The 26,434-nt window shown below is 38.8% G+C and overlaps 2 protein-coding genes across 2 annotated transcripts; one reads left to right on the top strand and one right to left on the bottom strand.

The window, feature by feature from the left end:
- The first annotated feature begins 1,740 nt into the window (after positions 1-1,740).
- Positions 1,741-7,112, top strand: il12b2 (interleukin 12B 2). The gene is made up of 6 exons (XM_063004905.1): positions 1,741-1,822; positions 2,948-3,187; positions 3,954-4,056; positions 4,175-4,341; positions 4,751-4,884; positions 6,981-7,112. The coding sequence occupies exons 1-6, from the start codon at positions 1,741-1,743 to the stop codon at positions 7,110-7,112; spliced, it is 858 nt and encodes a 285-aa protein (XP_062860975.1).
- Positions 7,113-12,671: 5,559 nt separating this feature from the next.
- Positions 12,672-26,090, bottom strand: cfap161 (cilia and flagella associated protein 161). Its single transcript, XM_063004508.1, has 7 exons — positions 25,857-26,090; positions 25,663-25,752; positions 17,804-18,042; positions 17,586-17,667; positions 15,435-15,593; positions 14,325-14,398; positions 12,672-12,950 (listed from the first exon to the last, which is right to left on the bottom strand). The coding sequence occupies exons 1-7, from the start codon at positions 25,926-25,928 to the stop codon at positions 12,737-12,739; spliced, it is 930 nt and encodes a 309-aa protein (XP_062860578.1). The 5' UTR covers positions 25,929-26,090; the 3' UTR covers positions 12,672-12,736.
- Positions 26,091-26,434: the final 344 nt, after the last annotated feature.

Below are 26,434 nucleotides of genomic sequence, written 5' to 3' on the forward strand. Positions count from 1 at the left end.
CATATATGCATTATGTAACAGAAATATTATCCAATTCAGGGGCGCCCAGCTGAAGCACAGGGATATTCCGCTAGCACACCAGCACCGACTTTCTGAACTCCTCGGTTCGAAACTCGGTGTCGGCTGGGCGCCATCTTAAGTAAAAGTTTTTCACAGGGTGATATGGTTGTTGGATACCAGTCCTTAAATAAATGTTTATCAAAAAACATTTTTTTCTTTTGTGTACGATCATGTTAAGTTTAATGTTTTAAAATAATTTTGCCTAACAAATATGCAATAAGAAAGGAAGCAAGAACTTATATAACGATCAGCCATAACATTAAAACCACCTGCCTAATATTTTATAGACCCCCTTGTGCCACCATAACAGCAGTGCCTTGTTGACCCGTAAAAAACTAGAAGACCTCTGAAGGTGTGCTTTGGTATCTGGCACCAATACATTAGCAGCAGATCCTTTATGTTCTAACTCACTCACTTTTGTAACCGCTTATCCAATTATGGTCGCGCGGTTGGTGGGGGTGGGGTCCCCAGGTGCTAGAGCCTATACCAGCTTTTCAATGGGCGGAAGGCACACAGTAACACCCTGGACAGGGCGGCAATCCATCGCAGGGCAGACACACATACACACACATACCTACAAACACCCATTTACCCGTAGGCCAATTCAGTGTCTGCAACTGCATGTTTGTGGACTGTGGGAGGAAACCGGAGCTTCCGGAGGAAACCCACGCAGACACGGGGAGAACATGCAAACACAGCATCCATGGGTTGGACTTGTTTGTCCAGCACATCCTACAGATGCTTGATCATATTAAGATCTGGGGATTCTGGAGGCCAAGTCAACATTTTGAACTCTTTGTCATGTTCTTTAAACCATTAATGAACAATCTTTGCAAAGTTTCATGGTGCTTTATCTGCATAATCCACTGCCATTAGGGAATGTTGCCATGAAGGGGTGTACTTGGTCTGCAGCAATGTTTAGGTTGGCAGTACAAGATGAGTAACATCAATGTGAATTGTAGAACCCAAGGTTTCCCAGCAGAACATTAACCAGCGCATTACACTGCTATCTTGCCTTCTTCCCACAGTGTATCCTGTTGCCGTCTGTTCCCCTCGGTATGTAATACGCATACTCCAATGCTCCATGATACTCATGTCCCCACTATAGCTCTTACTGGTCTGCTGCTACTAAACTCCATCCACAGCAAGCTGTGATGCACTATGTGTTAACATCTTTCTATTACAGACAGCATAAACTTTTTTTCAGCAATTTGTGCTACAGAAGCTCTTCTGTGGGATCGGGCTAGCCTCTCTTCACACACATTAGTGAGCCTTGGCCTTCTATGATCATGTTGCTGATTCCGCAGTTGGACCTCTTGTTGTAGGTACTAACCTCTGCATGCTGGGATAATAGATTCTCTGATGTCTATGAATCAGAATCTGACTCTTGGCAATGTTGCTAAGATCCTTACACTTGTCCATTTTTCCTGCTTCCAACACATCAACTTTAACTGACTGTTTACTGACTGCCTAATACATCCCACCCCTGGATAGATGACACTGTAATGATAATATATTCAACAATACTCAGTTCACCTGTCAGTGGTTTTAATGTTGCGGCTAATTGGTGTAGGAACAGGAAGAAGAAGAAGATAGGACGCTGACACTTTGGCTATTACAGTCTTACTCTCCAGTTTGCATTGGTCTGCCATTTAGAATTCTCTAATCCTCTTTCTTTAGATGAGTACTGCTTTGAGAATCATCTCTGTCTTCTGCTTGTGCATCCTGACTGTGTCAGCTTTCAACACGTTTCCGGTAAAATGTAAGAAGATGCACACACACACACACACACACACACACACACACACACACACACACACACACACACACACACTCAGGGCATTTTTTAGTAGCTCCAGTTAACCTCACTGCATGTCTTTGGACTTGTGGGATAAAACTGGAGCAGACACAGGAAGAACATGCAAACTCAGAATGGACCCTGGCTGTCCAGTCAGAAGATTGAACCCATGTTCTTTTTGCTGTGAGGTGACAGCACTACCCACTCCACCAAGCTGCCGATACCAATATTAGTGATACGAATTGACACCACAAAATAATGAATTTCTATTTAGTTTAAGACACATTTTATGTGTGTACACACACGCACACACACATACACATATATACATAACTTTATATATGTGTATGTGTATATATTGGGACAGTGGTAGCCTAGTGGGTAGATATCAACCGGAAGATTGGCGGTTCAAATCCAGGCTTTGCTATGCAGCCACTGTTGGGTCCTTGAGCAAGGCCCCTAAACCTGTCTGCTCCAGGGGCGCCGTACCATTGCTGACCCTGCACTCTGACCCCAGCTTCCAAACAAGCTGGGATATGCGAAGAAAGAACTTGTACTGTACACCTGTATATGTACAGTATATATGACAAATAAAGGATATCTTATCTTATCTTATATATGTGTATACAAAATACTGAGTACCTATTATGATTGTATGTGGACACCTAACACCTACTGTGCTTGGTAAATACCCTATTTGTGGGAAATACAGACAAGTTGGAGATGGATTGGATAAAAGAACTGACTCGTCTCACAGCTGATGTTCCATATCATTTAAAGGATGTTCAATAGGGTTAAAAATCATGGCCTATGTGCATACCACAGTTCCAAAACACTAAAGTCACTGATTGGACCATTGAAAAATGGCCATATTTAAACTTATCCTACAAACAGGATAAGGCCTTCATGAAACAGGGTTGCTACAAAATTAGAAGCAAGTAATACATTTCATACAACAGATTTTTTACACCTCTTAGCAATGGGTGTGGCTAAAACATTCAAACATAATAATAAGGGGGTGTCCACATACTTTTGGCAGTACAGTGTATAAGCATTTGTACAGTTATAGGTGTCTCTGTGTGTATGAAGTTGTTACAGGAATGACACATCGCACCGTTACACTGACGTGTAACACGGCTGCCAAGGAACCTATCACATGGAAGTTGGATGACAACTATGTAGAGATACCAGACGTCGTCGTGGTTAATGGCAAAAAGCTGACACTGTATGACCTTCAAGAAGACCTAACTGGAAACTACACCTGCTGGAGCGAGGACAAATTAGTGGACTACACTTACGTCCTGCTTGACATGTCTCCAAAAATTACCAGTAAATATGAGTTCATTTTACATCCCTGTTTTTTTCATGTTTTTTTTTTCAGCAATCTGGTTACCTTTGCTGTGTGCACAACACCCACCGTAGCCAAGAAGGGCCGCTCCTCTGACATGTGTAGCCTCGGCTGCATCATTACTCTGCATCTTTATCTGTGCAGTACTAGCTCAGTGGTTAAGATGTTGGACTAGTAATCACAAGGTTGCCAGTTTAAGCCACACCACTGCCGAGTTGACACTCTTGAGCCCCTGAGCAAAGCCTTCAATCCTCAATTTGTGTTTTTGTGTTTGAATTGTATTGTCATAATTGTAAGTCACTTTGACTTAAAGCCACCGATGTGAATGCATATATGGAGGAACACACTTCACTCTCCTTATTCTTCTACCATTTGTGTCAACATCACGACAGGAGGAACTGCTTTTGTAAAGGCAAGGAGGTTTACCAAACTCATGCTCTGTTGTTCACATACTTTTAGCCGAATAATCTACGTGATTTGACAAGATGTCACTTATGCACCTGGATTGGCAGGTTATTCTGGGAAGGACATGGTCACAGTTTTCATTGTTATTGTAATGAATGGTCTTATATCCTGCATGTTTAATTTAGCTAAATATGTAGAAATGTGGAGTTTCTGGGGCCATGTTATTGTTTTCTGCTTAACATTCTACATATTTGAATAGTTTTAATAGTTACTTTGATTTAACAGCAATGTAAAACATGAATATTTAATAGCATTTTTATTAATAATGTTTTTATTTTTTAGGTTCTTCTATTTCCTGCATGGCTGAAACCTTCAACTGCACATCCAGAATTTCCTGCACAATGAAGGAGGCTGGATACCAACATTTCAGGCTTCGAAATGAACAGTATGGAGCTTACGCATAGACACACACACATGCACACACACACACACACACACACACAAATAACTCACATGGTCATTCCCTACACACAACTTTAACCCACTGTGCTATGTATGTGCAGGGATACCAGTAGCTGGGTGAGCCCATCCGAAGACAACAAGTTTTACCTTACACACTCCACCAACCCCTTTGCAGAGGAGTCAGAGCCCATGGTGGTGGTAGGGGAAGCAGTGTCATCCTTAAACTTCTATTTTAAGACCAGCTACAGCTTTTACCTCAGAGATATCAGTAAGTATGTATAGAAGAAGTGTTAAGCAACCCCCATAACCATTGGGGGTGGCACCTTATTTCAGTAACTAAAATATATGTCTAAAAATGTAAAATCTAAAAATACACTAATTACGGGTGAATAAGGAAATGTGTGATGGACTTTGATGACACCCTCTCTAAAGTGTTCCCATCTTATGCCCATTGTTTTTGAGATAGGCCCCAGACAAACCATGACCTACATTAGAATACAGCACTCACTGAAGATGAATGAATTTTAAATGAATGTTTATTTATTAAATAAATTGAGCTAAGCAGATGAAAATATGTTAATATTGTTTTACATCTAGTAAAAACATGCAACATGCCATTAATGTAACCAAATCAGAAGATAATAGTAAGCTGTGGTCACTGTCCACTCTCTTTTCAGTTAAGCCAGGCTGTCCTCAAGTCACTGTGAAGAAGGGTCAGGTGGTTGTAGATCCTCCACTCACCTGGACCATGCCCCTCAGCTATTACCCTCTTGAACATGAAATTGAATGGCAGCAGCGAGGTAAAAAAGAGGTAAGCAATTAAAATGTATATCCTGCTCATGGTTATGACCAGTGCTTAATGTCCCCGTATTGGCATGTTGGCATGTGTGTCAGCTGGTATCACAAATCAGGAAGTATTAAATTCTAAATTCTTATTTAGACTAGCATCAACGTTACTTGTCTTGTATCAGCCTTGTTGAGAAAACGGGAACAGGTGAGGCTCATATAGTCCCACCTGGTTAATGCAGTTTATATTCGGTCATTATGAATTGCCAAGAACATTATATACAGAGGGCAAAAAAGAATACCAGCAGCTTGAAAAAAAGTCATGTTAAGTGTAGAAGTGCCAGGACTGTGTAACAATGAGTACTGAATATGATAATAATTTACGAGCATTCTTTAATTTATACTATTTACATTTTTTCTACATTATGTGTGAATAGTGACTACAAACTTATATCACTGGTAATTGTTATAACATCTACAGTGTCTCCAAGTCAACCACTTATCTTTGCATGCCAGTCAAATAAAGGTTTAATGCCAGATTTTATTTTTATTGTGTCTTATTAAATGTCCCAACTTTTCTGGAAATGAAGGTTATATTAATAAATTACATGCATTCTTATTAATTAGATATCAGATTACATAATAATAGTAACATTTGGGGCAAATCTAGGATCTTTTGGGAGATGATTCCAGTTGTGTGTCACATGAAAGCTAAATGCTTACCTAGTCTATTATTTAATTTATTGAACCCAGTGCAGAAATTTTAGAACTGGAGTATTACGCTCTGTTCTGTCACGTGTCCATCACTGCTGATTATCCAACATTTATGTAATTTGAGGTGGATAATGCAACTACAGACAGCCAGTGCAGCCAAGCCCTGTTATTAAACAGGAGCACCTAAACATGTACAATTATTAATAATTTAACGATTTTTGTTGTAGTATTGTTTGAGTGTGTGCTTTGTAAATCAGATTTTTTAGATTTATTATTTTTATTATTATAATTAATATTATTTTTTGGCACTCGGTGGCACATTGGTAAATTCCGCTGGCCCACTACTGCTAGGATCCAGTGTTCCAATCCCCAACAGGGCTATGGGCCAGTCAGGCATCTACATACAGACATGATTGGCTATTACCTGGGGAATTATGGCCAAGGCCCCGCAATGGATTGGTGTCCTATCCGGGCTGTGTTACTGCATTGCACCAAGTGATTCTGGAGTTAAAGCAATAGTAAAAACAAGAAAAAAAAAAAAAAAAATTATTATTACTATATGAGGTGAATGAAAAGAAAGATTTAAAACCCATTCACCACTGTAAGAGTTCATATGCTATAATACATCACAAGCAAAAAAAAATGGTTTCTTTGCTTTAACCTAAACATATTGTTTAAAGGTATTACAACTTTGATCATCTTTAGCAAGAGCCAAGAGTCTTGAGATTTTTGTAAAAATTCTGCTAATTCTGCTAAAATTCTGTCTTTTCTTTGGCTAAATAAATGCAACACAAACACCTTTGTCCAAAATAACTTTGATGCTCTAGTGAGATTTCTAAAAACATGATGGGTCATATAAAGTATACTATGTACATTAAGCACCTAAGATTATTAAACTGGTGGCGTTAAAAATGTTACTTTTTAATTATATGTCTTAAAGCTTTCTGAGTCCTTGTCATTAATTTTAATTGACCACAGTAAATGACATCTATATGCACATATAAATAGGGCTGGTTTGACTGCATCCAAAAAAAGGATAAAAACACAGCAGCCACAATTGAAAAGAAAACTTAAACTCTCAGCTTATTCAGAAAGTACATTTGTTTGAATGGTCAGATAAACAGGTTGGCAATGGTGTAAAAGGTTTAGAAGAAAAACACCCTGCTTCAAAGTCAGCACCGTAAAGCTTAGTTTGTAGTTGATCACACAGATAAAAAAGTCCCTTACAAGTTTATGTAAACTTTTAAGTTCAACTGTATTTTAATGTCATTCAGAATTCTAGTTCTTAGGTCAGTTAATATGACTTCCAGATGACATTTATGTAAAACAATGTTAAGGGATCAATATTTTCAAAATACTTTACTTCAAAATAACCTGATTACATTTTCCTTGTCTGTTTTTTTTTAGTTGGAGATACGTCCATTTAACAGCAGCATAGACATTCCAAAAGACACCAGGAAAGTGAGGGTTCGTTGCCGGGACTCGGTGCTGCTCTCACAGTGGAGTGACTGGACACCCTGGCAAAACGTATCTAATTGAAACCCACACCTGCATCCTGTCATATTTATTATCATATTTATTATCAACTATGCACTATGTTATTTTCTATAATTAAAAAGCTTTTCTTCTTTTTCACACCGTCTTTTTATTCTTGGAAATATTCGAATATAAAACCATTCCACATTTCTATGTTACTGATCTTTTTTTTTTTTTTTAGAATGCATGAATTTAAAATATAATAAATTACTGGAGCAATCCACTCCACTGCCAGGCTACCACAGTTTATTTATCCAAAGCAACAATTACAATACAGTTGTGACCAAGTTTACTTTAAGCAATTAATGCTTAAGGGCCTTGCTCATGGGCCCAATAGTGGCAATGTGGTGGTGGAAGGGCTTTATCTGACAGCCTTCTAATTACTACTTCAGTATTTTAACCACTGCCTTTGAATAAAAGCAACTGCTCAATTTTGTAAACACAACTTTTGTCACTTACCATTTAATTAAAAAAACAACTGGTGTTCTGATGGGAAGCGCATTTCTACAGAGAGGTCTCTTATGTACTGTGCCTTTAAAGTGAACCGAAACTAAAATGTCCTGCAAATTCTACACATGCATTTATGCTTTTTTAAAAAACAAAAGAAAAGAAAGAGTTGATTTGCATTTATCTCCTTTATCTCATGAACTTTCTTTACTGTAATTAAGTTTAGATAATTTTGATCAGTTTAGTCAATTGTCTAAATTGTCTTCAGTCTAGATGGGCCTGCAAAGGTCTGAGTGACACCAATTATTTACTTACAATCACAGAAAGGCCTGCAAGCCATCATTGAAGGACTGGAAATAATACAACTGTTCAATATCATCTTAACTGTATTTACAGAGCTGGTATTCTGTATTCTCACAGTCTGTAAAAAAAGAAACATTAAAACTATGTGACATCAGTGTCTATTTCAGCTTCCCCATCAGAGCAAAGCTTTAGAAAATAAAGTGGTGTGTGTGTGTGTGTTTGCACAGTCACATACAATAGCACATGTCTCTTTTTGTCTTTAGGTGTGTCAGGGACGACCAAAAAAATGCAAGAAACAAAAGAATAAGGATGGCAAGAAAAGAGGCCCTCGTCCCAAGAGCCAATAAAATTTGCTGTGTATGTTACATATAGCTAACACTGTCCTCTCTGTCCCTTCTTACTGTGTGGACATCTCCTTTTCTCTTCTTGAAAGACTTTATTGTGTTGTATGTTGGACTGTCTGTCTGACTACATCAGGGTTTTAGACCCAGACTCAGTAGTGCTTCATGGTGGTGTGTGTTTTGTGATGCATTTACTAACACTGATTGAGGAAGGGGGGGGCACTTTGCCAATCTTTTGCCCCTTTTAAAGCTGCAGTATGTGACAATCCTATTGCATGGAATTTACGTAACAATATTTTATGCTTTACAACATTGCCCTGTTTAAATTAACCTTATAGTTGCAAGTATTCGGGTTCACTATATGGCCAAAAGTATTTGGACACCTGATCATGAGTTTGTTGGACATCCCATTTTAAAAACAAATTGTATTAAAATAAAGTGACCTCTATGTGATCTTCTCACATAAAACAACAGCCACTTCTCTGATACCGTGGCTTCTCACAAGACTCACAAGAGTATTTATATGGCTGATGTTGGTTAAGGAAGTCTCAACTAATGATCCAGTTCATTCCAAAGCTGCTCAGTGGGCCTGAGGTCAGGGCTCTGTGCAGACCACTGAGCTTGCTTAGTGCACAGGGGCACAATCAAGCTGGAACAGGAAACGGCCTTTCTTAAACTGTTGCTGCAAAGCATATTATTTTCTTTATATAATTACTTTATTACAACCGTTGGCAATTGTTGTGGCTGAAACACATTATTAAACACATAAATTAGAAGGGGTGTCCCAATACTTTTGTCCATGTACTGTTAATGTGGAATCATTTAATGATGGATTGGAATTATGCAATAGTAAAAAAAAGGTGCTAACAAAAAAGCTTTTGAGTTTAAATCAATATATTTTAGTAATAAATCAAGCAGCTTAAATTGTTTTAAATAGCTTTTCTCATTTGTGGCTCAATAATATGAATTACGTATATTAATGACAAGAACAAAATAATGAAAATAGTTACACATCTGTGCCTTAACATCCCTTTAAATAGTGTCTTGGAATAAGGCCAGATCCCAGGAATCACTGTGTGCAATGCAGTAACACACCCCAGGCTGGACGTCTCAGCCATCAGCCCCACCTCAGACATAGACAACCGACTGGCCGATAGCACTACTGGGGATTCAAACACTGAATCCCAGCATTAGTGGGCTAGAATTACCACTTACCGTTACACCACCACACACCTATACTTAAAACATCTGATGATTAACTGTTAGTAATATTAACCATTTAAAAATAAACTCACTGTAACATGTAGTCTTGAATTTCTCTTTTGATTTATATAGCTAATGAAATATGAATGATCCGGTCTGACTACTAATGTAGTCATCAACTGCTTTATCCTGGTCAGGGTTGTGATGGGTCCAGTTCCAGGCACCAATCCATCATTGAGCGTCAACCATTCACCCTCTTCAGACATAGCCAATCATGTCTGTGTAGACACCTGGCTGGCCAGTAGTACTGCTGAGATTTGAAAGATTTTGTATCTTTATACAAGTGACTGGCCAGTAGTGAACAGTATTTGCTTTATCATAAAAGACTATGCAGTTATGAATTTTACAAAGAAAAAATATATTGAGCAATAATGTTAATGTGACTGCATCATGCTGGAAGAGGGGGGGACTCGTCTCCCCAAGAGTGGCCACAAAAAATTCCATAAAATAAAAGCTCTTTAATAAATCTTTTATTTTATAATAAAATTATTATTATTTATAATGGTTTACAAACCATTATTAATGACACAATGATACCTTTGGTTTCTTAGGTGGTGGGTCTATTACAGCACCATCACTGAGACAAAGGTTCGAGTCTAAGTGGTGCTACAGTCCTGTTTGGCCATTTAACAGACACAATAAATTGTGTTTAAGGGACAGCATGCTGGAGAGGCTATGCAACTGCAACAATGCCTGCATGAGTGGTGGAGGAATACTTGGAGCATAGTGCATTCTGCAGTCGTTAGCTGGTGAGGGGAAAAAGATGCTGCTGGCTTTATACATGTTGGAGGAAGTGTGTGGTCCTTTTACATTAACAATGCAATGGGGGATTGTATGTGTCTAAATTATTAAAAATAATGATAATTACTCAACACTTTAAGCTATTAAAAAGATAGACTTTTTCAACTGCAATCATTTTGTCAGATTTTTGTCATCTGAGAGAAAATGGGGGTTGTATCTGATGAGAGGAGGGAGAAAGATATGCTTCAAAAATGCTCTATAACCATTCAATAAGTTTAATCTTACTTTACTGTTATTTTCCTTTTTCCTACTTTTCTTATGCATCATAAAATGGTTTTGTTAGAAATGTTCTCAGAATAAATCTGACAAAGCATTTGTGAAGTGATTTATTAATTAATTCAGCTTTAGAAACTGCTTTATCCTGATCAGTCGTTGTGTACATCACATTGCATCACATCCTCCATCACACCCATACAATCACTCTCACACCTAGGAGCATTTTAAAGTACCCAGACTCAGGAAACACATGGCAAAGTCCATAAGACAAAAACCTTATGCAAATTTCAAACCCAAATCCAAACACATTTTATGTTTTGTCTGGTCAACTTAATTTCATTTATTAATAAATATCCATTCCTGCATTGACATGCTGACATGTTGACAGACAGGCCTGAAATACAGGAATGGAGGTATATTAACAAATGAAATGAAGTTGAGCAGACAAAACATGAAATATATTAGGTTTAAACTGCCTGCAATCAAATCAAATAAAAATATTTTATCTGCTTTTTCCATACTATCCCAACTTTTTCTGATTTGGGGGTTGTAATTTCTTTCATTCATTTTCTGTTTGCACAAATGCAATATGTGTATGTGTGATTCAGTTATTTAATTAATTTATTTCCACAAAGCATATTATCCTGATCAGGGTTGCAGTGGGTACAGTGAGTACACTCTGGAATACACCCTGGACAGGGTGCTTATACATCACAATAAATCAACCTATCACTTAAACCTAGGGGTAGTTTTGAGCACCCATTTTCTACATGTTTTTGGGAGTAAACCTGATCCAATCCATTTCTCCAAACCCATGTTACTGTGAGGCACCCACAATACCAGCTGTGCCACTGTGCAATCTTATTCTGCCATTTTATTAAGTATGTATTTCAGAAATCTGTATTTCATTACTGCCCAACCCTGACCGAATGATTGAATCTGTGCATGTTATCCATAGGTGCATCTAAAATATCTAAAACATTGATTAAAAGTTGTGTTCACATACTTTTGGTCAACCAGTGCAGGTTGGTTAATAGAGGCTTACACTCAAAGAAATGGAAATGCTAACCCAGACCTTATGTATTTCTTGGTAGCTTATTGGTAATCTTTTAAGATAGACAATTTTGATTTATATTCAACTACATCGACCAGGCACAACATTATGACCACTGACAGGTGAAGTGAATAACACTGATTATCTCTTCATCACGGCACCTGTTAGTGGGTGGGATATATTATGCAGCAAGTAAACATTTTATCCTCAAAGTTGATGTGTTAAAAGCAGGAAAAAAAGCAAGTGGTCAGTATCTGTCAAAAGTGGTCCAATGAAGGAACAGTGGTACCCCAGCGACAGGGTCATGGGTTGCCAAGGCTGGCCTGTGTGGTCCAATCCAACAGACGAGCTACTGTAGCTCAAATTGCTGAAGAAGTTAATGCTGGTTCTGATAGAAAGATGTCAGAATACACAGTGCATCACAGTTTGTTGCGTATGGGGCTGCATAGCTACAGACCATTCAAGGTGCCCATGCTGACCCCTGTCCATCTTTCGAAAGTGCCAACAATGGACACGTGAGCATTGGAACTGGACAAATGGACCTCTTTATTGAGTTCATTTGTTATAGTCACACTCACTGCCAACAGAAACATAAAACTGATTATATAAAAGAATCTTTATCCTTTTAACAGTGTCAACAGTATTTGGAAAGACCCTTTTCTGTTCCAGCTTGGATCCTGACCTGACTAAACAGGTTCAGAATGTTGATTATGAGCCAGGTCTTCTCTTCCAACATTAGCTTCTGACCTTGCAAATGCCAAATGCTCTGTTGTCTGAATAGGCAGATCTCATAATCAACTGTATAGCCTATTCAAAAAAGTAGATGCTAATATAGTCAAAAAGGCAAGGGGGGTGGGGGGACAAGTACAGATTAATGCCCATGGTTTTGTCTCATGGTTTTATCTCATGGCCAGGTGTCTTTTTTGTAAAAATATGAGATGATAAAAATATGTGATGGTAGTAAATATACCCCTGACAGCCCCACTTCAGTGACAAAAAAGGTATGTTTCAGTACTTCCATTTCTGAGAGTGTGTAGTTGACTTAGCTTTACACACCCTATGAAATATGCAATATGAAAGAAAATATATTGCACCTGTGTCTGGCTACTTGGTGAAAACTTCACTTCCAGATCAATGTGAATAATTAATGTAAGCCATGTTTTATTAATGACACTTTCAGCTCTTTCTCCTGTGCTGGTGTATTAGCTCTCCACCTCTTGTACTGTATCTGTGAGTGCGTTTGGATCTTGCTGATCAGGGATTGTAATGGTGGCCGCTGGTTGCAGTTGCTGAAGGGTCTGTTCCTGTTCTCCAGGATCTGCGGTGACAAACTGCCAGTGGTTACTGTACCGCTCTGCCTTGTGCGAATCCAGGAAGGTGTGAGCTGTGACTTCGTACTCTTTTCCAAATAGAGTCCTAGACAAATTGACATACATACACACACAGCGATCTACATTAACATGCAGAGTAAACTCAATCCTTAATAAATTTCCTGAATTAGATTAAATTACACTCAGGAAAAAATTTTCTGTTTCACGTACACTTCAGCTGCACATTCCCAGCATGCAATGTTGTAGCATTCCAGGATAGTTACAGGATATCTAACTATCCTGTTTTTCATCCTGTCTGTTACTAAGGTTTCAGGGCTTTTTAACATTCATGTTATTTAGAATTTCATGAGCAAAAACATAATAATGGAAATAATACAGAAATGAAATTGTACCAGCTGAATATAAGTCAAACGCTCAGTGAGTAAGTGTTTTTAGATAAACCATAGTTTTTTTCCATTATTAATAAACAAGGGTTAGTGAAAAACATTTTATTTTCGTCAACTGCTTTATCCAGGGCAGGGTACCAATAGGTCAGAGTTCACCGGGAAACACTGGATGCAAAGCAGGAATACTTTGGACAAGAGGGACATCCATTGCAGTCATAGCCAATCATTTATGCGTAGACACGCGTAGTCAGCCTATTGCTACTTGAGCGATGTTAATGAGAACAGTGCTTGCTAAAAACAGTATTTTTACTACTGCAGTCTTGCCCCAGTTCATTTTTCTATCTATCTATCTGTCTGTCTGTCTGTCTGTCTGTCTGTCTGTCTGTCTGTGTCTGTCAAGATCAATAAAACTCTACAGAAAATTATATTCAATATTTACAAATAAGTGCATGAGAGCTGAAATTTTTAAATCCTGCTGTTTTTTGGTTTTACACCAATGCTCCTCAAGATATCTGGTAGTATGTATTAGTGATAAGAGATAATTGTTTTCTAGCTCTTTCTGTTTTTCCTGATCATTCAATTCACGTTAGCCTTGCTTCTCCACAAACTTGGACCAAAAAAAGTTAAATTTAATAATCTTGCAGTGAACCCAGTTATTCCACTCCCAGCCAAACTCTTCAAACATTTTGGAAACATCTTCAAACCATTTCAGTTAAAGAAAAAGAAACTAGTTTGATGTATAAATTCATCATTTAAAGCATTAGTAAACAACTCTGTATGACAGAACTTTAGCATATACAATTGAGGATGAACACTGCTGTGCCTAAACAAGGATAAACAAAGTAGTACAATGAAACCTAGAAGCTATAGTCAGTAATACATTGTAGTGCTGGTTAAAAATGCACATCTTTGAAAGCATCATCAATTGTCATGTTGGGATTTGCTAAACATGCACTATATTTAGTAATTAGTTAGTTGGTAATATAAATGTGTGTGTGACTGTGCCTCTTAAACATAAATTAAAGTTCTCATTTTTTTCCATTAGTAAGAATGTGTACAAAGCTCATACTTACCATAAAACAAGATTGTCAAGGGCAGCCAGACACTGGTTGGTTTTACAGTGGGTGATCAGCACCTTGGTGTTCACCTGTGGATGCACAGACCTCAGTTCAGATAGAGCAGAAATTTAAATACACAGTCAGCTTTTTGGCACCCTTGATGACGAGAATGTCTTTGTGGTAAATAAACTAATTGGTTTACATACAATTGCCAATATAATCGATAAGTACATGGGACAACAAATCTGCTTAAGCTTTGTCATTTTATTATGCAGGTATGACACTTGTCATGTATGACGTATGTTAATATGCTTGTATGATATAATTACCCGAACTGTGTTTGAAGAACAAAAAGAGGTATTTAAACTGAACAGCACTGTACCTACTATTAATTAAGGCTGTGGTAGCTTTCCATTTTACCCATTAATCTACACGTTCACCCATAATAACAAGGTAAAAACATTTTTACGAGTTTTTCCAAATGGATTAAAATCATAAACTGAAGTCTTTTATTCACAAGCATTCAGATCATTTCCTCTGACACTCCAAACTGTGGTCAGTGTATCCTGTTTACTTTAATCATTCTTAAGCTGTGTCTAGAACTCAACTGAATCCACCTTGCAGTTTGAATTAACTGAACATAGATTGAAAATGCACACACCTAGGTCGATAAATTTATCGATAAATTTACACAGCACTGTCAGGACAACAAAAAAGCCATGAATTCCAAGGAGATGTGTGAATGTCTGTGATTAAACTGTGGCAAGGCATAGATCATTGCAAGGACTTAAAACAATATCTGAGGCTTGGATTGTTCCCAGGACCACAGTGGCCTCTGTAATTTTAAAATGGAAGAAGCTTGGAACAACCAGGCCAGAAGTTGCCTTGGTCAGAGATATAGAAAGAACCCAACAGTTACTCTAAATGAGCTCCAAAATGTGCAGAGATTGGAAAACCAGTTGAACTGTCTTAATTAAGTGTAGACTAATGGGTAAACATATCAGTTAAATGCACTGAAAATCAAATCCACAACACAAGAAAGTCTGCAAAAGGTCAAGGGAATACTTTCTGAATTTTGTGTATATATTTGACCTGGCGTAATACTTTATCTGGGCATGTGTTTACCTGTACTGGGTAGCCTTCGTGTTCAAGACGTTCCTGTGGATCAAAGTAAGCCACCCTCCACCAACAAAGGAAGTCTGGCCGTTCAACTAAGCTCACTTCTTGTAGTCGAGACATCTTGGCACACTTTTCAAATTTCCTGTGGTCACTGGCCAAGTAAAGCTAGATAAAATAACATAGGTCAGATATGTGTACTAGATTTTTAGTAGAAATAAATGTGTGGACAAGCAACAATCCTAGAGCTATGAAGTAACTGCCTCCTTTTTACCCCTCTTGTTTTATATTTGTTGGAATAAGTGATTTCCATGACGCACATTAACTTTGTGAAGAAAAAAATACTGCTGTCTTGGTCACATATCCAGCTCACCAGGTGAAAGTGTACTTTTCACAGCTACTACATATTTGTCAGCTCCTCTGTTGGAAAACCTGCCTTTATTTTAAAATTGTAATTCCAGGCTCAATTTGGTCCAGTTTACCACTGGTGTACATTGACAGCATACTTTGTGTCTTTCTGGGAACACTGCTGGCATAGGCCTTCATGAGGGAACCTCCCTGGATGAGCTAGCTGCCCCTAAGGTGGCATGACGTCCCTTTTCAGGTCTGGACCCATGCTGGGCACAGGCTGCTCCAGTTGGTGGAGTGCCGCTTTTTTATTGCCGTCCCCAGCTTATTCTGGGTTTACTTTCTTACCTGTTTTCCCCAGAACTGAGCTGATGAAGGTGCTCTGGCCAGTTTTCATTCCTGTGCTATTTCTTTTCCATCCACTGTCTCTATTGTGGGCTGTGGATGTTTTTTGTGTCCCTCATTTGTTATGTTGTTCTATTAAAGTTAGCAACTGCATTTATCTTCTCTTTACCCCTTTTTGTTTGTTAATTTTATCCACATTACTTTCTACCTTGGTTAAGCATTCTGCGAGTTGGGTTCATTTTTCACTTCTTGCAAGTAATGGCTACGCCTGTTTCTTCTAAAGCAAGGTTGAACCTGCCCTGTTACAAAATCTTACAATTACAGATGAGAAGTTTTCTTTAAGTTTTATGACAGAGCTGAAAGGGGTGGAAGAGCTAGTTTGTATAGCGCTTTTTTACAAGAGACATTGACAAACCCCTGTTGAGCAAGCCAAGGACAACAGTGGAAAGGAAAAACTCCCTTAAAATTACAGGAAGAAAACTTAACAGGAACCGGACTCAGCAGGGACCACCATCCTCCTTGGGTGGCCTGGAGAATATATTGATACCAGAAATTCACTTACACTTACAACAGAAATTCAATACAAGCATGTAAAAGCATGTGCAAGATTGCAGCACAGCAGTCCCTCTCCATGCTGCTTATGTGTATTTGCTCATAAAATTTGCATATTTGTTCTTAATTCAAATGAACTGTCAGGTGTTCTACAACCAACTGCAGGAATCAAAGAATGACTTGTTTGTCAGTTAGCAGTTAATCATTAACATCCCTATTTGGTATTGTGGCAAAACTACCCGGAACAGTGGTAAATCTATCCAGGTGTGGCCAACATGCTAAAGTTTCCCTATGGGTTTACTGACAACCTATCCAGAAAATCACAAATGATTCCCCAAAAAATATCTGAAAACCAAGCCATCTCAGAAGATTGGAGGCTATAATAGCTACATAGGCCTATGGTTTTGGAACTGGATGTCCAACACTGTCTGCATGTTAATGTAGATCACACGGTCTGTCTCAAAACTTAGTGAGCTCTTTACATTGACAAGATTTTATGTCATCCTACATATGCAGAAGGATGTCTCAATGCCTAGACACCTCAATAATGTGCCCTCTAAATCTGCCTTCTAAAGTTTAATGTCAGTTAGAATGTTCTCTGCTTATGCAGCCACCTAGGTAGGCAGTGGGCAGCAAGGAATCTCACTAGGTTTTGAGACAGACCCTGTATGTGTTTCAGTCTTTTAGTCATAGAAAGAGAAGACTTGAAGAAATTATTAAAATCCATAGACTGCTATGACCCTAGTAAACCTTTTCTTATCTAATTATGGTACTTGCATGAGTGCTGCATCTTTAAATGTATTAGGAAAGGGGGCAGAAGTAAAAATAGAATTGTTTTCTTTTTAGGAATAAGGATTTGTACAAACTTTGAAGCACATCATTACGAGTTCATTGCTGGCCCATTTACTTCATTACCTCTCCGGCGAAGCCTGACGTAGTTCTCAGAGTAAAGTTTTGCTCATATCTGAGTGTTTCGCCATCTGGAGTTCCGTCCACACTAAACCACAAACCACAGTAAGAGGAAGTGTGCATCAGCGTGCGTAGACTTTTGTATTAAGTCAATACATTTATTAATAGCTCTGTGCATAAATAGCAGAACATGTTGCTAATGTACAGTATATGCAAATATTTACCTGGTCACAACAAATGCATTCCTTATGCACGGCCGCAAACTGCTGGCTCCGCTCACCTGACACGGACCTTTAAGACAGGGTTCAGAGCTAGCTGGAGGATGTGATGTCACATTACTGAGGTCTGCAACGATGCTGAGGGCGCAGGCGCCACTTGGGTCAAATGTTAGTCCTCTGGAATTTACCAGCATGACTCTGTCTCCGAAACGCAAAAATCCATTTTGTGACACAGACAAATTCACCTGAAAAACAATTTCATTTGACCATTATGGTTCTAAAAATGCAGCAGCACAACTGATAATAGGAGAGAATTAATGAATGAATGAATTATTATTGTTCCAGACTAATGGCCATACATCTTCGGTGAATTGTATGGAGGTCCAAAGCCATAAGATATAGCTATGACTATGTAGTAAGGGCAGGGTTGGGTTAAAATGGGTAAATGTCTGAATCCTGTACATTTATAGATCAATCTACAATAGCCAGTTCATCCAGATCAGAGTCAGCTGGGTTTGGTGTCACCTGGGAAACACTAAGTGATTGCAAGAACATTGTAATCCATCACAAGGAGCTTCACACTGACCTATTGACTCACTCACTTACATATAAGAGCAGTGGGTCTTAATGTTGAAGGCAGGACCCAACTTGGGGGGATTCGTTGTACTGTACATCTGTATATGTATATTTGACAAATAAAGGCATTCTATTCTAGGCATTCTATTCTACTGTAGCCCACCACTGCTGAGATCTGGGTTTGAATCTCATTGGTGCTATCTGCTGGCCAGGCGTCAACACCCAACACAGACACGATTGGCTATGTCTGTAGAGGGGAGAGGTAGCTGAAGCCCTGCGATGGATTGGCCCCAAGGTATTCCTGCTTAGCGCCCAGCTTCTTTCTGACATACAACCACCACAACCCTGACCAGGATAAAGCGGTTAATAAAGATAGACTGAAAAGAAAAGTTTCCCCTGTTAATTTGTTGTTCTTTTCTTTGTTCATCTTAATAAACACATACATTTATTCAATATGAATAAGTACAAAAGATACAAAATGTATGAATCTGAAGTTAAAATATATATATATATATATATATATATATATATATTTAGAAGTTTATTAAATAAGAAGCTAAATACTTGCCTCCCTCACAAAACAACTACAGGTTTGTATGGATTTAGAACAAGCTTAAATATAACTGTTTAAATATATCTTAGAGCAGTATTTGAGACAGTCAATAAATGTTAATGCACAACATGGATTTTTGTAGAATGCTTTATGAATTCAATTGTCAATTTTATTCAAGCTCTAAATTAACCTTTAAATCTATACAATAGATCTGTATGAGTAAGGAGAATTACTTTGACTGCATTGCTTCAGGACAGGAGCTGCAATGTCATTGGGCCAAAAACACAAGGTTGAGTGATTGATGTCCTTGAGGGGCCAAATTAAAGACCTGACCTAAATTCCAAAAAAAGTGTGTATGAACTTGAAGAGAGCAGTGCATTGCTGGTCACCAAGAAATAGGACTAAGCTTGACTAATTCTACAAGGCAGAAAAGGCAAATACTGACAGGTCTAGGTGTACAAAGCTGGTAGAGACATATCCAAACAGACTAATAACTGTAATAAAGGCAAATTTTGGCTCTATAAATTATTGGTGCTTGCGTTGCACACCAGTAAATTTTTACAATGATACTGGGGACAACTTAATCTTTTATCCATAAAGGAGTCCCCATTTGCCCCCCCACCTCTCCCCAAGGATTTCTGCCCCAACTGCTGGGATCCAGGGTATGAATCCACAGTGATGCTTTTGGCCAGTCGTGCATCTACATACAGAGGACTGGTGTCCTGTTCAGGGTGTGTGACTGCACTGAGCACAGTGATTCCTGAAAAGCTTGACAAATGCTACACCGAGCGGGATAAAGCAGTGGAAGAAAAAATAAAAACAAAATTAATTTTAACTGTAGAAATAAAGCTGGAAAAAGACTAGTTTACGATTTCAGGCTGTAAGAAATGTTGAATATTTCAGATGTGGTTTTCTTTAGGTACTGCATAAAGTATTATAGATTTAACCAACTATTGTATATGTGCATTGGTTTAACTAAAACAACTACTGCCATCATTTAATTACAAATAGAGATTTTGTGTTTGAGCTGTGTGTCAGCTGCTTTGCACACATATGGTCATATGCTAAAATCAGGGTTGACACCTTTCTGCTTTTTCAAAGTGGGAATTTCCAGTTGAGACAGTGTTGTAATTTTAGTCCATAATCATGATCAAGAAAATACAACATGTGGTAGGAATGAATAAGCTTCAGGTTACCATGCTGTTCATTTCATGAAAGCTTAAATCAGAGTGAAACTGTGCGTGTATGTACAAGCTTTCTATTTCTGCAAACATGGGCTTCTCCATGTCGTGTAGACATGTGATGGCTGTCACTTTGTTACAACACAGTGAACGCACTGACCTCTGAGATAAACCATCTCAATGCTGAGTAATTGTTTTCTCCTATTATTTTAATAATACTGCCTGTTCCCATTGGACACTATGGGACATGCATGTCATGTCTTGTGACTTCAATGATTTCTACAGCTGTTCATTTTCTCAGACTTAACAATCAATCTGTCAAAAAATGTTTTGGGTTCTTTTACAGCTGCTCTTGTTATATTTGACCTCTTTACCTGGCAGGATCGGTAGAATTTTACCAAACTTGTTGGTTTTCTGACAGGGACTATGTAGTCCTGTCTATAATTTTTGATAGGGCTGAGGTCAGTATGTTGAAAGGGCCATCCCAATACTTATTTTAGCCTGATTTAGCCATTCCAGAACCAGTTTTAACATGTATTTTGGGTAACTGTCCTGCTGGAACTCAAAATCCAAGAACGTAAGAGAAATCCATTCCATCATTATATAGGACAGTATGACAGCATAATAGAACAGTGGTAGCCTAGTAGGAGGAGCTTTGGGCTATCAGTCATAAGGTTGTGGGTTTGAATCCTGGCTTTGTCATGTAGAGCAAAGTCATAAATCCTTTAGCCTTTAGGAGTGCTGTACAATAGATGACCCTGCATTCTGACCACAGCTTTCAAACAGATGATATTATCATCTGCCCTAGACTGTATATTATAATATACTGTATATCATACACATTCTGAAATGCAACCACTGGCAGCAAAACAGCTCCAGATAAATATACTAACACTAACAGATGAACACTTTACCTACCGTCTATTGTGTGAGCTATAAATTGTGTGAGCTAAAAGAAATATTGACCAATGTATGTGGACACCCCTCATAAAAATCATGTTCAGGTGTTTCAGCCTCACTCTTTGCTGACAGGTGTATAAAATCAAGTTTATACAATATATGTTTTCAAGTTTGTGACAAGCATTTGGGGAAGACTTTTTCCTGCCCCCTGTGCACAAAGCAAAGTCCATAAAGACATGATTTAATGAGTTTGGTGTGGAGAAACACCACTGGCTAACTGTAAATGTAAAATGGATATATAAACAGGAAACTGGTTTAATGTTTAGTTTCCCTCACTGTACATCCCAGTTGTTTAATTAGTTTTGCGTGTAATGTTAAGTGCTTTTTAAATAGGCATTAAATTAAAGCAATAAGCCACGAGAGGCCGTGCGTTACTGTGATTTTAGCACGGGGATGACGTTTTTGGCACGACGCGAAGCGGATCATAGCAGTAACGCACGGTCTCGAGTGGCTTATTGCTTTTATAAAACGGCGGTCAACATAAAATACAATAAATACAACAATGTTTAATTCATAAATGTATTTATTGTGTATAAACTTACAATAAAGCATTCTTCCGCGATGCCAGGTAGTTAGATTAACAGTGTTGCTAGGCAACATGGGGGTGAAAATAACATTAACTTTCTCTATTCAGTGGCGTATTAATATGGAATGATGTGAGGTGGTCCTAGGTGTGCGTTTATCGGGGATTTTACAACGGCTTCGAACGCGGCTCAGCCAATCAGATTTTAGGACCGGAACTATCCGTTTTATAATAATCATTTTATAGTTCCATCCTGCCTTGTGCTCAATGTTTTCCTAAATCTTGGCCAGGATAAAGTTGTAGTAAAACTAAAAACTAAAAATGAATTTGCAAAAGGAACTAGCTGTTTCAGAACACATCTGCAGGAATAACATCATACATGGTTTGCAATCTAAATTGAGGTCAAATAAGTCTGTAAATTGATATTGATGGGAGGTTTCACTTGTGCATACATTATATATATATATACAGTGTATCACAAAAGTGAGTACACCCCTCACATTTCTGCAGATATTTAAGTATATCTTTTCATGGGACAACACTGACAAAATGACACTTTGACACAATGAAAAGTAGTCTGTGTGCAGCTTATATAACAGTGTAAATTTATTCTTCCCTCAAAATAACTCAATATACAGCCATTAATGTCTAAACCACCGGCAACAAAAGTGAGTACACCCCTTAGTGAAAGTTCCTGAAGTGTCAATATTTTGTGTGGCCACCATTATTTCCCAGAACTGCCTTAACTCTCCTGGGCATGGAGTTTACCAGAGCTTCACAGGTTGCCACTGGAATGCTTTTCCACTCCTCCATGACGACATCACGGAGCTGGCGGATATTCGAGACTTTGCGCTCCTCCACCTTCCGCTTGAGGATGCCCCAAAGATGTTATATTGGGTTTAGGTCTGGAGACATGCTTGGCCAGTCTATCACCTTTACCCTCAGCCTCTTCAATAAAGCAGTGGTCGTCTTAGAGGTGCGTTTGGGGTCATTATCATGCTGGAACACTGCCCTGCGACCCAGTTTCCGGAGGGAGGGGATCATGCTCTGCTTCAGTATTTCACAGTACATATTGGAGTTCATGTGTCCCTCAATGAAATGTAACTCCCCAACACCTGCTGCACTCATGCAGCCCCAGACCATGGCATTCCCACCACCATGCTTGACTGTAGGCATGACACACTTATCTTTGTACTCCTCACCTGATTGCCGCCACACATGCTTGAGACCATCTGAACCAAACAAATTAATCTTGGTCTCATCAGACCATAGGACATGGTTCCAGTAATCCATGTCCTTTGTTGACATGTCTTCAGCAAACTGTTTGCGGGCTTTCTTGTGTAGAGACTTCAGAAGAGGCTTCCTTCTGGGGTGACAGCCATGCAGACCAATTTGATGTAGTGTGCGGCGTATGGTCTGAGCACTGACAGGCTGACCCCCCACCTTTTCAATCTCTGCAGCAATGCTGACAGCACTCCTGCGCCTATCTTTCAAAGACAGCAGTTGGATGTGACGCTGAGCACGTGCACTCAGCTTCTTTGGACGACCAACGCGAGGTCTGTTCTGAGTGGACCCTGCTCTTTTAAAACGCTGGATGATCTTGGCCACTGTGCTGCAGCTCAGTTTCAGGGTGTTGGCAATCTTCTTGTAGCCTTGGCCATCTTCATGTAGCGCAACAATTCGTCTTTTAAGATCCTCAGAGAGTTCTTTGCCATGAGGTGCCATGTTGGAACTTTCAGTGACCAGTATGAGAGAGTGTGAGAGCTGTACTACTAAATTGAACACACCTGCTCCCTATGCACACCTGAGACCTAGTAACACTAACGAGTCACATGACACTTTGGAGGGAAAATGACAAGCAGTGCTCAATTTGGACATTTAGGGGTGTAGTCTCTTAGGGGTGTACTCACTTTTGTTGCCGGTGGTTTAGACATTAATGGCTGTATATTGAGTTATTTTGAGGGAAGAATAAATTGACACTGTTATATAAGCTGCACACAGACTACTTTTCATTGTGTCAAAGTGTCATTTTGTCAGTGTTGTCCCATGAAAAGATATACTTAAATATCTGCAGAAATGTGAGGGGTGTACTCACTTTTGTGATACACTGTATATATATATATATATATATATATATATATAAATATATATATATATATATATATGTATATATATACACACTGGTGCTGGTCATAAAATTAGAATATCATGAAAAAGTTGATTTATTTTAGTAATTCCATTCAAAAAGTGAAACTTGTATATTATATTCATTCATTACACACAGACTGATATATTTCAAATGTTTATTTCTTTTAATGTTGATGATTATAACTGACAACTAATGAAAACCCCAAATTCAGTATCTCAGAAAATTAGAATATTGTGACAAGGTACAATATTGAAGACACCTGGTGCCACACTCTAATCAGCTAATTAACTCAAAACACCTTTAAATGGTCTCTCAGTCTAGTTCTGTAGGCTACACAATCATAGGGAAGACTGCTGACTTGACAGTTGTCCAAAAGACGACCATTGACACCTTGCACAAGGAGGGCAAGACACAAAAGGTCATTGCTAAAGAGGCTGGCTGTTCACAGAGCTCTGTGTCCAAGCACATTAATAGAGAGGCGAAGGGAAGGAAAAGATGTGGTAGAAAAAAGTGTACAAGCAATAGGGATAACCGCACCCTGGAGAGGATTGTGAAACAAAACCCATTCAAAAATGTGGGGGAGATTCACAAAGAGTGGACTGCAGCTGGAGTCAGGTCTTCAAGAACCACCACGCACAGACGTATGCAAGACATGGGTTTCAGCTGTCGCATTCCTTGTGTCAAGCCACTCTTGAACAAGAGACAGCGTCAGAAGCGTCTCACCTGGGCTAAAGACAAAAAGGACTGGACTGCTGCTGAGTGGTCCAAAGTTATGTTCTCTGATGAAGTAAATTTTGCATTACCTTTGGAAATCAAGGTCCCAGAGTCTGGAGGAAGAGAGGAGAGGCACAGAATCCACGTTGCTTGAGGTCCAGTGTAAAGTTTCCACAGTCAGTGATGGTTTAGAGTGCCATGTCATCTGCTGGTGTTGGTCCACTGTGTTTTCTGAGGTCCAAGGTCAACGCAGCCGTCTTCCAGGAAGTTTTAGAGCACTTCATGCTTCCTGCTGCTGACCAACTTTATGGAGATGCAGATTTCATTTTCCAACAGGACTTGGCACCTGCACACAGTGCCAAAGCTACCAGTACCTGGTTTAAGGACCATAGTATCCCTGTTCTTAATTGGCCAGCAAACTCGCCTGACCTTAACCCCAGAGAAAATCTATGGGGTATTGTGAAGAGGAAGATGCGATACGCCAGACCCAACAATTCAGAAGAGCTGAAGGCCACTATCAGAGCAACCTGGGCTATCATAACACCTGAGCAGTGCCACAGACTGATGGACTCCATGCCATGCCGCATTGCTGCAGTAATCCAGGCAAAAGGAGCCCCAACTAAGTATTGAGTGCTGTACATGCTCATACTTTTCATGTTCCAACATTTCTAAAAATCCTTTTTTTGTATTGGTCTTAAGTAATATTCTAATTTTCTGAGATACTGAATTTGGGGTTTTCATTACTTGACAGTTATAATCATCAACATTAAAAGAAATAAACATTTGAAATATATCAGTCTGTGTGTAATGAATGAATATAATATACAAGTTTCACTTTTTGAATGGAATTACTGAAATAAATCAACTTTTTCATGATATTTTAATTTTATGACCAGCACCAGTATATACAGTATATCCCTTGACCAATTTGTAATTGAAGTGTACTGAACAGCAGTGATGTGAGTCGATTCGGAACAGAGCGATTTTGTAGGTGTAAAAAATATGGAGTCGACTCTGAGGTTGCGAATCGACTCAATAAATTGATTCGCCTTAAAAGGAGCAATATTGTACAGTACAAAGCTTGCACATGCGGTGAAATAACAACATTTTTTTTTTCACTTTAAGCACCAGGCACCTTAAAATGTCTTTTATTGCCATGCTTAAGGTTTCCAAACCTTCCAAACGCGATTGTTTTCTGTTATGACTTACTGGTTTGAGGATATTTTCCTTCAGGACGCTGGTCTTCTGAACTGTGAGCTCTCCCCTCTCCTTTCGAGTGAGAAAGTCCTTCAGGCTGTCCTGTGAAGACAAAAAGTAATTAATACTAATGATTACACCTTTTGTGCTGAATTTAATTAGTTCTTATATTTGCTGGTTAAATTGTTAATAATATTTGAGCAAACCTCCTCCAGGGCGATGTCCTCTCTCCAGTTACCCACCCGCACTCTGGCTCTGTAAGTTCCCACACTAGCCATGTTAGCACAGTTTTTAAGCTGTTTGCTCACTTTTATACAGTTTTCAGCGCTTAACCAAATTATTCAGGTTATTTGGTTAAAGATGTATACTTATTTAGCTGAATATTTACAGCATTTAACCGGGAGCCAAGGTAGATACTACACGAGCCAAACAGCAATTAGTTTTGTTTACAGGCCTCCATGGTTACAGCTGTTCGTATCACAAATGTAAAACCTTGTTTTTTCCCGATGCTCCCGATAGGGGTCGCCAAAAGCGAATCATTCGTCTCAAATTTGCCCTGTCCTGAACACCCTGCTCTGCATGTCTTCCCTCACCGCATCCATAAACCTCCTTTTTGAACTTCTAACCTCAGCACCCTTCTCCTGATGTAACTCTCATCCCTCCTCTGCACATGCCCAAACCATCTCAATCTTGTTAATCCTCTCACTTCCAACGAGTATCACAGCATATTCAGAAGTGACAAATGCAAAATAAATGTATAAATATTTTGAACATATAATTTTTT

This window comes from Trichomycterus rosablanca, chromosome 11, assembly GCF_030014385.1.
Source record: "Trichomycterus rosablanca isolate fTriRos1 chromosome 11, fTriRos1.hap1, whole genome shotgun sequence".
In the NCBI taxonomy this organism is placed as follows: domain Eukaryota; kingdom Metazoa; phylum Chordata; class Actinopteri; order Siluriformes; family Trichomycteridae; genus Trichomycterus; species Trichomycterus rosablanca.